The following is a 15072-nucleotide window of genomic DNA, read 5'->3' as shown; positions in this document are numbered from 1 at the left end:
CCAAAATACGGAGATAAGATAAAATCATGCTGTTTACTCACTACTTTAAAAGTTCTGTTCTCCCTGGGTGCAGTTCACCTTCAGCTAGTGACACCAAAAGAAGGTGCTTCTGCCTTGCTCTCCTGCCCCTTATTCCTCAAGGGTTCCCAGATGCAGGGGCTCCAAAGCAAGATCAGTCACAGAGAGCCGAGTGGCAGCAAGGCTTCATATATGGGAGTGGTCAGAAGGGGAGGGTGATGTAATGAAGTCCTATCTTTGAGCAGTAAAGGCATGCCACCCTTCCCCCTCCCTGTCCCTGAAGAATTGCTGGCTCACAGGGCAAGCTGAGAACAGAGTGGTCCAGCACTTTCCATGCCGTACTTTCTCACGGTAAAGGGAACAGCGTAGAGGGTGGGGAGCAAGGAAAGACCACACTTGAATGGAGACAATACTTTGATATTAGGTAGTCCCAAGGGTGAATCTGTACTGGCAGAGTTGTTTCTTTTCTTCTTGCATCAAACAATACTGTGCCAAGTTGCTGGTTTTCTCCTGGCACAGGTCCTGACAGCAAGGACACCCTCTGCATTAGGGCACTGGTGACCCCATACCCATCCTGATCAGGCCAATCCCATTCCTGCACTCATCAAAGTTAGCTGATGCTGGAGCACTGCCCAGCTCCATGGCCATAGGGGCTGGGAGCTCTGTGGAGGAGAAGGATCGTGTGTCCCATAAAAGGTGGTGTCTTGGACACTGACCTGGGAAGCTCTTGAGAGGCACATCCTGCCCTTATCCATCAGAGGAAGTCATGTACCCTGTGAATAGAGAGGAAATCTCTCAAGGATGCACCATTGCTCCCCAAAGGGAAAAGAGTTTATTTTCAACTTCCTTAATTTCAGTTTTGTTGATCTCTCACTGAAGGGCTTGTTTGACCATGAAAAGCCACGTCATGCATTAGGACGAGGTTTGCCTGATTCAAAGGTTATAAATAATTGGTTGGGTATCTCTGTAATTGCTCTATAAAGAAGATGCCAGGTCTAGCAGATTATGTCTGTGTTCTCAGCTGAGGCAACTGGAAATGGCAGGAGGCAGTCCAGGCTTTCACAAAGTGGAATTCATGGAGTTACACTCACCTACCAGGAACGGCACCAAGACCTGTAGGACCATGTAACAGCAGCCAAACAAATACCACCTGCTCACAGAACCAAAATCTCACACTGACAGGAAGCTCCATGGCTGGTTCTTGGGGTTGGGTGGGGAAGGAAGATGTGGGAATGACTCTTGCAAGAAGAGCTGCTTGTGCAACCTTCACAGGTTATGTTTTTAGCCAGAGATCTCCCCTGTCCTCTTCACAGAACACTGTGCTAGCCTAAGTAAAGGAGTTATTTAAACTCTGTAAAGAGTGTTCCTGCACACAACATCATAGTCTGAGTCTCACCCTAAGGAATGGGCCTGCTTTGATAGTGTCAAGGGACTTGAAACTGAGATCCCCTTTTAACTGCTAGATATGCTGTATAAGAGATTTTTTCAGATATAGGACAAACTAACCTTCTCTTGCAGATGTAAGATTTGCTCACTATATTTGCACTCTCCAGAATCTCAATAAACTATTCCCTCTTGTCCTGTTACTTTGGAGGGGGCCTGGCTTTGGAGCTGTTGGAATCAAAACAGAAACAATTAACATAGAGTTGTTCTGATATCCTTATCAAAATGAGAAATATGTACCCCTGACAGACATTTTCAGTACACCCACAACTGCAGCAGACTTCATCCATGCCAAGGAAAGCTCCCCACTTGCTCAAGGTCCAACATGTTTTTTACAGGATAGTTTGAAGACAACCTATACATGCTGGGTGAGTGGCAAAGTGAACTCTAACCAAACTCTAAGCTCAAAGAAGAGAGTTGTAATAGGTCCCTTCTCCTATTTCTCTGCTGATACTCATGGTAGGACACAGCAGGGTCTGTGGAAAGCTGCCTAGCAAATATGAGCCTCCAGTATATGCTGCACCTCCAGGAAGGTCTCCAAACTCCATAATCCATCCAGATTGCCACATTCTTGCCAACATCACTACAAAAAAATTCACTACTTAACAGCATTTTTAAGTTACTGTCAGGGCCAGGGAGCCTTACAGGCCGAATGAGAAAAGCACTCATATCCCCACTTTAGAGACAGGACAATAGAGACAATCTTGCCCAGGGATTCAGAGCAGGTCAGTGCCTGGGCTGGAATAAGGAATTTTCTCTCCAGATTCCCTTAAGCATGTTGATAGGCTTTACCTCTCTTCCCTGTCACATGCCCCATATATACAGTAAATCCAGAGTCAGCTGGAAGTGACAAGTGCAGAGGCTGACAATTATCTAATTGCACAGTGTCTGGAGCTCCGTGGGCTGCTGTTTTCAGTGTTTCTCATAGTTTTGGTTTCTCTCCCACTGTAAACAGGGAATTAATAAAACCTGAAGGTAGCACCCTTCATCTTCCAGTGAAAAATGACAGCAGATTAGATTGCAGCAGAGGATCTGAGGAGGAGTTCAAAGTGTTTACCACTTAATGGAAAACTTGCAGATTATTACAGAAAGTTGATGGGTGACTAATTGCTGTTAAAGTCTAACCTAAGCAAGAGGGCCCTAAAACCAGAGGATCATGGACTTTTCCCAGCAAGAGCCAAGGTCCACTACACAGACCTCCACAAATCTTTTTTCCATTCTGCTTCAGAATCAGTGGGAGTTGGAGATGTGAGGGCTCAGAAGTTATTCCTGGACATGAATGAACACTGACCCACGGAGATCTGTGGTGCAGCCCACCCAAACTTTGCCTCATGAGAGCTGTGCTTCTCAGGAAGCCTCACAGCTTCTTGTTCCTTTCTCAGCAGTTTCTGGTGATGGATCAGCTCTACTGTTCTCAGAACAACAAATGAAACATCTCAGCATAAAATTCAGCACATCCTGGTAAGCCAGAATTACTTTAGTATGGCAAGGTCTCTATTGAATCACTTAGAAGCTCCTGCCCTGTGGCAGGATCAGGGTTGCAGCTCTCAGAGAGGGATGGGGCAGAGCAGCAGCAGCAAGCAGCAATCCTGAGATCTGTTATCCCCACTTTTCAGCCCTCTGACCCAGGCCTGGTAGTGTCTGCAGCCACCACTGTCCACTGCAGGGCCACTCAGCTCACAGTGGGAGTGAACCCATCTCCAGCTGTTCAGGTGCTGCATGGGAAAAAACTCCAGGGAGTCGCTGAGAGGGCTGTACATAAAGCTCTAATTTGCACTGAGTAGGCAGAGGCTGTGTGCCCTCTGGCTACACCCCTGCAGTCTTCAGAGGGCAAACCTATCTCTGGGATGAACACCCAGAAACAAGAGTGTCATGGGCCAAGGAGCTCTGATTTACACTGGGTCCCTTTTCCCTGGAGGGTACTCAGCAGCAGCACAAAGAGTTCATATTACACTATATGGGGAGGTCACACACCATGCAAGACAGCTCACACCCTAAGTGAGAATCTGGACTTACAACTCTTTTATTCCAGTGGTTCCCAGCTCCTCACACTCTCTGTTTGCTCCCTAGAACTATAGCCTCAGGAAATAAATGAATTTTCTTTCTAAAGATGTCACTTGCTGCAGCTCCACGTACTCCCCTAGTCCTTCAGGCTCACAGTTCAGCTAAGACTTGTGTAATACAGTTCCCAGCTCTGTGTGGCCATTTGAACCCATCGGTTTTGACCTTAGGAGGGAAACGCACAACACAGATTCAGTCTTGGTGCAAACCACGAGCCATGTGAGGGATGGGCACTGTTGTACAACAGGGCAGGCTCCTGTCACAGCCCACACTTCAGCAAAGCAGTCGAGTATGTTCAGCTTCCACCAGCCCAAGGGTATACCCTGAAAGCACTGGGTGATTCTGTGCTTTCCAGAGTCACGGTCACAAAGTTCATTCACACAAAAGAAGACCAAAGGGACAGGAGCCTATCTTGACTGGCCTCTGCATCTGAATGCAGAAACCTGGCTGGTTTGATGTTCAGAGCATCTCCTCCTCTAGAGAGAGTATAACATAGGACTTTGGGAAGGATAAGTGCTCAAACACCAACAAGTCTTCTGTCCTGAGAGATGCCACCCACTATCAGGATAACAGGATTCACATCTCAAGTACAGATCAGAGAACACAGTCCCTTTCTGATTTATGTGGCCTCTGGCCCAGCCTTCTTCAGGCTTGTTTACTTAGGTGTTGCAAAGGGCACCAGAAATGGCCATCGCTTTTGAGAGGTCAGAATCACAGGTCTCTGCCTCAAAGCACTTGCAACCTGGAAAGTGTGGAAGGGCCAGCTGGGCAGAGCAGCAGAGGCTGTACCAGCTTGGCTCCAGGAAAGACACACTTGCCACGTCTTCAGGAGGAGCACACGTGCCACAGACGCAGGACAGAGCACTGCACAGCAACCAAACCCCATCAGTTCTCCCTCTCCATCCCAAAAGGGTGGGCTGCACAGCATTAACATCACAGCCTCTCTGTGCTGGGATGGGGCAGACTCTGTGTGCTTTCCATCTGCTGAGCCCGCACCTGCTGCCATTTCCACTGCCAGTGGGAACCACAGATCCCTTTCAGCCCCCGCATTTCAGCCTGATATCTGGAGAAGGTTTTGTTTGTTTTGCCAATGTGCCAGGGCTGCAATTAGCTGGTAGAGCGGGCAGCAGGCCAGTTACACCTGCATGGCACAGCACAAGAGGATACGAGTGAGCAGCTGCTTTAACCCCCCTTTATCCACCTGGGCCCACTGACCACTGCCCTCAGGCAGGGAGAAATGAGAACAGATGAGAAACCAGAGGTATTTCTCTGGCTCTGCACTCTCAAAGATCACTGTGTCTCCCACAGGTTGAGAGGAGGGGTACTACAAATATAGGCACTCCCTAAATTACGAGAGCCAGAGCAGCAGGTGCCATCAGGCACAAATGGACTTTGGCAAGGGGGTAGAGTGGCCTCCCCTCTGGGAAAGGTCCTCATCTGCCCCGGCAGATGGAGGCAAAGGAGCTTCCCAGAGGCTGGAGTGATATTCCCACTCTCCCCACTCCCCACATCAGGTGCAAATCCCCAACTCTAGCCCTCTGATGCCTGCTGGGGGGATGGAATAACCATTTTCTGACAGCTGTTGTGCCTCTGTCTCCCACCTTGTTCCCTGCACAGTTTCCTCACAGCACTGAGGAAGAGGGACAATTTGCTGGTGGGGTCAGCCCAGTGTGTAATGGGGGTTTTTGGGGAAACAGACTTTAGGACTCAATGGGGCTGCTCCCCCATGAGAGCTCCCATGGCCAGAAATGAACTTTGAACTCCAGCAGGGCAGGGCAGAGCTGTGCAGAGACAGAAGACTAGATAAAAGAGATTACTTCTATTTTTTTTAAGAGAGCAGGAAGGAGCAGGGAAGAGAGGCAGAGTCCAGGGCTTGATCTGACTGTTCAGATCTGAGGCTACCAGAAATGCTGGCTGCTCTTGAAAAGGCTTCCTGCCTCCCCCCATGCCACCCCATGCCTGGCCTCTGCCACAGAGATCCCACCAGCCTAATTTGGGCTTTTGGGTGAGAGCACAGAAACACAATAGTGACAGGAATGAAAAGCAATGGGGAGGATAACACCCAGGAGACTTATTCTTGTAAAGGAACAATATTATATCAAAGAGGATCTGTGAAGACAGGGAAGAGCCTTTTGTAAAACTCACAATTGAGCCAAATCCTGCAGTTATAATGTGCTGGTCTCTCAGGAACCCTATGATGAAGACTGTCCCAAAGGAGGACCCCTGTGCCAGGTCAGGCCATGTGCCAGACACGCTGCACATAGAGCAGTAAAACACCCACTGCACAGTCACTGTTTGCCCTGTGTGTGTGCTTTTTAATTACAGTTTTTGTTTGCAAAGCATCTCTTATAGAAAAGACAAATTGCATTACTCTCAGCTTATTAAAATCACACTCAGAGTTTCTCAACTGCTAATTACACCCAGGCAGCAGTGTCAGTGTAATTAAAGCTGGGATGGACGTTTGGGGAGCCAAGAGCCCAGCTGCCACACAACCCCTTCCCTGCACCAGCCAGAGCCAGGCTCAGCTGCCTGAGCCTGGCCCAAGCCTTGGCCCCTGTCATACCAGGCACAGCCACTGCCATGCCATGACAGAAGATGATGCAGGTAAGGCCAAACACCTCCTCAACACATGGGAATGGATCCCCTGCACCAAACCTCCCCAGGTTACAGCTAGGCTCTCACACTGACTCTGCTGCACAGGCAGGGGCTGGGGCAAGGGATACACGTGGCCTTGGGGTTACAGCACTGAGGTGTGGGGACTGAAAGGGGGTTTATTCCTGTTTCTGCTAATAAATAACTGCAATAAATCACACTGCTTGTCTGAGACTCCATTTCCTTTCATGCAAAACAGAGATTTTGGGCTTCCCTGTTAACTAAGCAGCTCTGGGGACAAACAGACTCCTGCTCGCACCCATCTCACACAGGCATTTAAAGCCCGACTGTGGCACACAACAGACCTGGGAGTGAATTACATAGGGGAAGGTGTGAAGCCCAAGAGACTACAAGACCCAGAGAACTGAGAGACAGCAGTAAAAGAGCTTACAGACCTGTGAGAAGCTGGAGCTCACTGCAGAATCAGCCGTGCCTCCGCACCGCTTGGTCTTGGGAGAAGGGAACAGCAGGTGTGCAAACAGACGTGTGGGCAGCGCAGCAAAACACCTGCCCTGAGCCCAGGAGCCTCAGAAATAGAGCTCTTGCTGCACAGCTGGGACCAGTTAAGCTTTGGGCAAGTGGGGACTTAACCCCAGCACTGGCTTCCTGCTGCCAAGGGGATGTTGTGGAGAATATCACCTCCAGGAAGATGGAGCACTAATTAGGGAAAGCAGATAAATACTGCATCTCTTTCAAGAAGAGTTTCCTTCCCACTGAAGTCCTCACAGTTTCAGTGCTCAGCAGGATGCAACACATCCTTAAATGACTTCCTGGAGCCTGGTTTCAAAGATCAGTCCCTTCAAAAGCAATAACATGCCAAGATCAATAGCAGCCCCAGGAGAATTCTGAGCATACCAGCTCCAAAACCACCGAGCTATCACTACAGCCAGTTACCTACCAGATGCTAAGGGACAATTCTACCTTTTCACTTCTGAAAAAGCTACTGAGGCTTCCTAAGTGATCAGCCTTACTTAATTATCAAGAAAAAAAATGAATTAGTAGGAAATTTTACATTTCAGAAACAGGATGATGTGCCTGTGCAACATATCCTGGAGAGGCACACCTGCAGACACAGTTCACAGGAGAAGAGGAGCAGAGCTCACAGACACTGGTTGTGATCCCAAGAAAAAAGATATGCTCATTTGCTCCTTGAACAGTTTTACTACTAACTCCCTAAAGTTACTAATAGGAAGTTCTGGGAAGTAGCTATCAAGTAATCATTTTTAACCTAATACAAACTGTAAGTGAAGAATGAATGATCAAAACTTCATGTGAAAAATGCTGAGTGGGGTACCCTACAAATGCCAGAAACAGCATGTTCATTATATTTACTTGTGGCCCAGTAATAAAATGATAGAAGATAACATATGGAGCCAGCAAAGGATAGCAGGAAAATTTCAGTTGTGGAAAACTTGAAAACATCTGCAAAACAGGGCAAATAAGAGCAGATTAAATTCAATATAGAGAAATATGTGATGCCTGGCTGTGATAAACCTATATGAAGGACAGATATATACTGATGGCATGAGTTAGGACCTCTTTTCACCACCATTAAATTTCTTACACAGATTTTGGGGAAAAATGCAGCAAGAAAGAAGAAAGAATTTGTCCGCTCTTTAGAGCTTATAAATGAAACTGGGTCTGTAAAGAGGAACAGTATTCCTTTGAAAAGGAAAAAGAGGACAAAGGCAGAATTAAGAATCAAAGCTGGCAAATCAAGCTACAGCTACAGAAACTTTTTTTTAAAAAATAGTAACTTAGTACAAGGAACTTACCTAAGAAATACCATAACAAAAATTACGCCAAACATATCGAGCACAACTAACTGTAGCTCCCTTGGAATAGCATTGAAATCTGTCCAAATAGGAGAATTCCAGTCAGAGGTCAGCATTTTCATCCCTTAAAACACATGTGCAACGTCAGAGCGTGCCACAGGAACACAGTGCCTGAAAAGCAAAGGCAGGATTCCCGAGAGCTTCAAGCCTTCCTCTCCCTGCCTGGAGCTTCTGGCAGTGTAGTATCACCCAGCCTCATCTCACCTCCAGCCTCCGAGCAGAGCCACTCTCCCCGCTCCATCCGCCCCACAGACACACCTGCGCGCTGCGATCCTACCTGGAGCTAAGTGAGATTTTCCATGCGGGCGGTGCGGCATCTCAGGGGTCCTCCCAGCACATCCCTGCCTGGCCCAGGGCTTGGCGACTGGCCCAGCGAGAGGAGAGCCTGTTCTCCAGAGCAGCCGGGCTGTTCCCCTGTGGGTGAGAGGCTGGGTCAGTCCCAGTTCTTGTGCTGGGCACTAGATGGCACAGACGGGAGGCGATTCCAGGGTAGCCAGCCCGCGGACCGGGGCGGGCCGGACAAGAGGGTCTGCCAGTTGCCCACAGGAGGCAGCTGCCAGGGGGAATGCGCTGCCAGCAGCAGCATCCCACGGGGGTATCCCCTCCATGGAGTATCCCCCTTACCACTGCCCTGCTGCACCCCCTCAGCATCCTGTCCTGTCCTGTCCAGGCAAAGCGTTGCCTGTGCTGCAGGAAGCTGGATAGTTCAGCAAGGGCCGTGGCATCCCTGTCTCCTGAACATGACCTGCTACTCTCCTCACCAAGCACAGGCTCCCTGCCTCGGCCTCAAAAACACCTTATTCACGGAGCAGCCCCATATTTGGCTCAAACTGCATCAAAAAGAGGGTGGAAATCCTCACTGGGATCAACTGTCCTGTTTCAATGTGAGGCTGCACTTTTGTGCATCAGCCTCCAGGATAATAAACACCACCTGAGTGCAGAGAGAGACACCAAGGGGCACCTGTTCCATCAGTGGTCCCTCTGGGTTCTGGCCAGGTCTGGGGAAAGGCATCCCCAGCACCTTTCCTTTGCCCTGTGGGATGATGGTGCAAAGGAGGGAAGCACTTAGTCATTACTCTAAAAGCGTTTGTCACAAGGTAACTCCTCTAAAGCACCTCACTCTTCCCCCTGGTTTTCTTCCTTTTCAGCACTGCTGCCTGCAATCACTGAGGCAGCACCTGCACCTCGGAGCCTTCCCAGCCTCATCTTCCTCAATTTCTAGGCGTGGATGGAATTCCTTACAAGTGAACTGTGTGGACTGACGCGATGAGGCAAACATGGGCTAAGCCACACAGAACTGCTGTGGTAAGCACAGAAAAAGCCAAAGCATTTTCTACGGTGACAAAAAAAAGTAGAGGAAGGTGGAAGGTTGTGTGTTGGCCTTATGCCATTCTGACATTAGAAATTCACTTTGCTTCAAAGGTTAACACAGTTAATGCATCTGCTGAAGATCACAGGCTCTGACAGCCTGTCTGGAAAAGCTCCATCCATAGCACTGCACGAGGGATAGCATGTGCAGGATGGCACTGAGGCAAGCAGCAAGCTTTGTGCACAGGGCAGAAGTGGCACACATGGGTGTTATCCAAACCAAACCTGAGCCTGGCAAAGCCCAAAAGAGCTTTTGTGCTGAGCAGCTCGGTGGTGCCAGGTATTAATGACACAAACAGGACTCCTAGGAAAAGCCTGTTTGCTTTTCCAGCAGCACTACCCTTTCCTGTTTGTCTGCTCATGGCACTGCCCAACAGACTGCGGTGGGTTTAGGGATCATCTAGATCAAACCTCACAGAGTGAATCCCTCAGGGTGTCTTAAGTTAGAGACAAAACATAATTCAGATGCCAGCACTGAAAAATCCAAATTCATCAATGGTGTAAACAGGGTAGTAGGTCAGTTTGGCTCTGTGGTTCTTATCTTTTAAAGGCTGGGTTGGGTGACACTGGTGACCAGGGCACAAGCTGGAGATAGACTCCTGCTAGATCCTGGGGACAGCTCCAATCCAGTGTCCAGAGGCTGCCTGAGCAGTACAGAACAGCCAGAGAAGCCCCCCCAACGCTGGGCTCTCACTGACAGACTTGAAGACCTACTTCTGATCACCCATCTAAATCTAAATGCTGGGCCATGGGTGTGTAACAACCTGGCTCTGAAAGGTTCCTGGGCAGAAGGGGAAATGCTTCAAAGAAGGCTTTTATGCTCCAATTCCCATTTCAAGCTCTGCTTCTTGTACTCTTCAAATACTTGGTATTTTTTAGGCAAGAGATGTCTCTTTATCTTTGGATATAGATGGAGAAAAACTAACCAAGCTGGAAAGAAATTAAAACAGTTGGTCACTTTTACAGGCCTGTCACGAACTGTAAACAAGCTTTTAAAAAGTGCTGAGGTCTTTAGAGAACATGAAAGTCTTAGTCAGTGGTGCCATCCTCCTCAGCAGCAGGACATCTTATGTGTCATCCTGGTGGATGGACTCGCTTCGCTCTGACAGAGCCAGTGATAGGGAGAGCACTGAGCTTCCCAGGCAGCCACCATTTAAACCATCCACCAGCATTTTAATGCCTCGTGTCTGCTCAGGTCACACCTCCACAGTCCAGCCTCCAGCACCTAGTCCAACACTCCCCTGGAGGCCTGTGGTTGCTCTCAGTGGTTTAGCACTGCTTGCTAAGATGCTTAAAGCCAATATAATCCCTGCATTTAGTGGTTTCAAATTCCAAAAGAAGCTTAGCAGCACCAGGCGCTGCCTTCAGCCTCTCCTGCACAGGCTTAAGATGGTTTAATTCTTTTATGAAACTGTAACTCCAGCCCACAGCTTTAAACTGTGGAGCTTCTAAGCCAGGTTTTCTAAAAGCTCTTCAGAAATATTTTTTGAGACACACAAAAAGAAGGGGTTCCAGAGGGACATATTATAAGATCAGATGTTTCTGCCTCTTAAAAGCTGGAAATGTGAGAGCCCCATGGCAAGCTATATTTTAAGTCCTTGCAAGGCTTTCCTCCACTGTTTCTCCCGTCTTAGATCAGCTTCTTTAATGGTCTAATGCATGGCAATGCCTGGAGAGGTCCCAGGGCTTTCCCCTACGCCTCCCATCAGCCTTGTGAAAGCATCACCACTGTGCCCCAAAGGCAGGTGACTAAACAGAAGAGCAGCCTCCTGGGACTACAGCCTGTCCCTAGAGGTGCCACTTCCCAGCCTCTGCTTCATTAACTGCATTTGCTCTGCTGTTTTTTTAACTTTACTATTGCTCCCCTTTACAGGGCTGGAAGAGACACCACACACTGGAGGTGTGTGACAGCCAGTCCCTGAGTGGGACAGGAGAGCCTGGCCAGCCCCACCACTTCCAGAGGTGTGATGGGTGTCTCTGGTGGTGCTTTCAGATCTGCTTCCTCTGCCTTTCTGCCAGGCACCACAGCTGCTACAGCAGTTCAGCACAGGGCTGTATGTCCAAACCTCACAGTGCCCTCCTTCACAGCCTGCATTAATTCAATCAAGATAAAATTAATCCAAATGAAATGGGTGCAGCATGCTCCCAGAATGGAGGTAACAGAAATCCTCCTGTATCTCAGTTACCCAGCTGATTCATCGTGAAAGTAGCAGGAGCTCAGAGTTCTCCTGTGCTGAGGAGTCAAGGGAATGCCATGCGTCACTGGAGCACACTGGAGACCTTCCCTGTGCTCGCAGCAATGTTGGCCAATTTAACTGTGACCACAAGATCACAAGTTGTTAAGATTCTCTATGCAGGCAGTATACAGGCCAACAAATCTGCTTTTATGGGCCCTGCTACAACTTGATTAATTTGCCCAATAATGAGCAGGCCAGTGTCCATAATTACTTAGCAGAACTCTGTCCTTTTGAAAACCCATCACTGCACAGATGCATGCCTCAGACCCAGAACACCACCAAGGGGCCTCACGGGCTGCAAAGAGAGCCTCAGCTGCAAGAAGCAAAAGGTTTAAGACCTAATTAATGTTACATGGGCTATTGCTACCATTTCTCCATCAAGTGCAGTGTCTCAGCATTGACTGTCTGCATGCAGCTGCTTCTGCCAGCAGTGATGCTGCAGGAACTCTGTAATATTACAGCCCAACTGATGCTGCATTCATCCTTTATCTCCCCACCTCCCCATCTCCATGTGCTCTGCAGTTTTGGGAAAGATGGTTTCTTCCCCAAAACTGCACTGTCATGGGCAGATGGACATTCTCCAGGTCTGCTGCTTTGTTCAGTCAAGAGCTTACAGGTGTTTGGGATATGGAGCTCCCCACATGCATTTCCCCTTGAGTAGAACATGGCCAAACAGCAAGTGCAGTTGCCCCCAGATATAATGGAATTAAACCTAGCACTAGCCCTTTGCATGTATCTCTCCAGAGCTACAACTCCCTTCCCTGCAGGAGGCTTGGCTTTGAGTGATCTGCCAAGAAGCTCAGAGCCACAAGAAATAACAACTTGGGAGCTCAGACAAGCTGGTTTGCAGGCAAACAAAAGCTGAAGCTGTGAAAGTGTGAGGCAGTCAATGCAGTGTCTGGCAGCACAGCCTCCCCACCACCTTAATCCTCTTTCCCTTCTTAAGCACTAAATTAATCAATTACATTTCCAGCCCGGCAAAAACAGTCAAAAATGTAACCTTCATCATACACAAGGCAAACATAATTAGGATTGTCATTCGAATCCAGGTTGACCAGCATACAAATCAGCCCATGCTCCGGGAGCGTGCGGGGGTGCGCGTGCGCGCCCGGTTCCTCCCTGGCAGGGGCAATTGGAATTGCAGTCACACCGACGGCACCACGGGGTATTCCAAGGGGAAGGGCAGTGACATGAGCTCCATCTGCAGTGATCCAGCTCCACAGTCTCTGCAGGGAGTGCTGTAGTGCCGAGCACTGCGCAAACAGGGCAGGGGCACATTAGGAAGTGCAAACTCAAGGCAACCCTCCAGCTGTGCCAGGGAGGAAGCCACGACCTTCCCAGCCACGGCATGGGAGCCTGACCTCCCAGCCCAGCACTGCCTATTCACAGACACTGTAGGGATGGATGGTACAGAAACGAGGCCTTGGCAACCTCTGACCACGATTGCCAGTGTGAATTTGTAAGAGGTGAGAAATGATTATCCCCTCTACGGTCTACTGAGTCACAGGGGTTAAGTAAGCTCTTTGACAGCAAGAGCAAGGCAGGAGCGTTCAGTGAAAGCATCAGCCCAAGGTTCAAGAGCAATCAAAAAAGCCAAGTGATTGATAGGAGACAGCAAAACCACAGACCTCAGTGTGCTCTCAGGTAGCTCCAGGGTGCAGCTGCATCCCCACGGCTGTTGTGCTGGTTTGTCAGAGGCTACAGCAGGACTAGAGGAGGGGAAGGGACTTAGCTAAGGATGAACTAAGGTCTGAAATGGTTTCCTTACAAGTCCAAGACTCTTCAAACTGGCAAACAGAAACATGAGAGGGGTCACAGCAGACAGGGTGTGGCTTAGGGAAAATGAAAAGGGAATGACTGCCTGCTGCCTCTTCCAATATATAAGCTACAAAAGCATCAAATGAAAACAGAAAGTGACAGACTCAGAACAAAGTAAATATTTTTTTTCCACACAGCTGAACAGTGCCATAAAATGCTGTGGATGCTCAAAATTTGCTCAGACTCAAAAAAAGGTTTAGGAAAAAAAATCTGTAAGGATTATTAAATGCAGAGATCCACATCTCAGGAAATTCCTCAGCTACAGATGGCTGATGGTAAAGAGAGTATTCAGGAACATATTACCCTGCATCCCCCTCTTGTTATCCTCCTTGCTAGACATCCTCTATTAACCACCATTAATTTAGGATCCCAGGGGAAAGAGAACCGTAGTCTGATCCAGTACAGTCGCTCTTCTCTCCTGGCACTGACCTGAGCTCTCCTTACTTGCCTGAAAAACTAGGAACTGAGAACATTCCCATTACTGGACACTAGGATGACAACAAGGAAATGTGCTTATAGCATAGAATTTGAGCGAATAGTGAAAGGATCTCTGCTTTCCATTTCTCATGTTAGGAGAGATTTTTGGTAAAACTAACTCAGTCATGCTGCACCCAGCTAGCTTCAGTTGGCAGCACCATGTGCCTGTGTGTTCAGGTTAGAAGCAAGTTAATACCCTTCTGAGAGGTGCTGATATACCCTTTGGGATGGGGTGAAGGAATCTTCTTTCCAAGTCTCAAAACCACAGCTTCTGGTTGCTGTGAGAGGGCCCACAGTCCCCACTGTCATACCCAACAAGCTCATGAGCTGATCTATCTCTATGTAAAGTTTTCAAGTGCCCTTGCCACTGCAGCAGAGAGGAAAGGGAAGATGGGGACACTCCTGTAGATCGGTATCCCCTGGGTACTGAATCCTCACCTACTAGCTCAGTCTCTTCTAGGGTTGCACAGGACCAGAGGATGCAGGCTCTGAGTCCGCTCTTTCCAAGCAAACTCCTGCCTCCTTCCCTTGCTGACCATCTCAGCTATAGAAATACATCCACTCACTGTCAGTGCCCTTTGAAAGCACACACAGATAGGGCAGGATTATCTCTTAGCCTACAGAGAGCTGCCAGCCAGCCATTCTCCTTCAGCACAGCCAAGTGGAGCACTGGTGTGTTTCTCATTAGCTCCTATTATCCATGCTATTGTATCGTTCCCAGCGCTAAAGCACACAGCCCAGAGACAGCTGAACTGCTCTTGCAATTGTTTGTTTGTTAAGAGGATTTGCTCTGTGGCGGGATATTTTCAAGTCACATGCAGAGCAGAAGGTATCCTGGTAACACTGCCATCCTCTGAACCGCTTTCTTGCCCTGGTTCTCCCACTGCCTCGGAACAATGCACACAGCTTCGTCCCTGCCTGCGAGGGAACTGCAGATTATGTTTCCTTCTGACTCTCGGAGATAAGGTGTGAGACAATTGAGCAATACAAAGCCATTCTGCTGTTAAACTGATCCTTTGGTTACAAGCCCCACTCTCGCTGCTTGTCTTGTCAGTGACACAGAGCAGAGCAGAGCAGGCAGAAGCACAGATCTGTGGCAGCCTGTCCAGCTGCCAGACGGCAGGGAAAGGCCACCGTGCACCCCTCCATTGGGACCTTTACCC

General features: G+C 48.7%; 1 protein-coding gene across 3 annotated transcripts in view; it reads right to left on the bottom strand.

The window, feature by feature from the left end:
- GGT1 (gamma-glutamyltransferase 1) overlaps positions 1–15072 on the bottom strand; it is a 41431-nt gene that overhangs the window by 22431 nt on the left and 3928 nt on the right. The window contains exons 2-3 of one of the 3 annotated variants that reach the window (XM_027661701.1): positions 8287–8423; positions 7950–8120 (exon numbers count right to left, since the gene is read on the bottom strand). In XM_027661701.1, coding sequence (XP_027517502.1) covers positions 7950–8071 — 122 coding nt within the window. In that variant the 5' untranslated portion in view covers positions 8072–8120; positions 8287–8423. Of the gene's footprint in view, positions 1–41; positions 210–7949; positions 8121–8286; positions 8424–15072 lie in introns of those variants that run through there. The other 2 variants (XM_027661702.1, XM_027661703.1) reach the window with 2 other exon arrangements.

This window comes from Corapipo altera, unplaced genomic scaffold (assembly GCF_003945725.1).
Source record: "Corapipo altera isolate COAL_440 unplaced genomic scaffold, ASM394572v1 150, whole genome shotgun sequence".
Classification (NCBI taxonomy): domain Eukaryota; kingdom Metazoa; phylum Chordata; class Aves; order Passeriformes; family Pipridae; genus Corapipo; species Corapipo altera.
The sequence above is the reverse complement of the archived record's forward strand: the minus strand, read 5'-3'. Positions and strand labels throughout refer to the sequence as shown.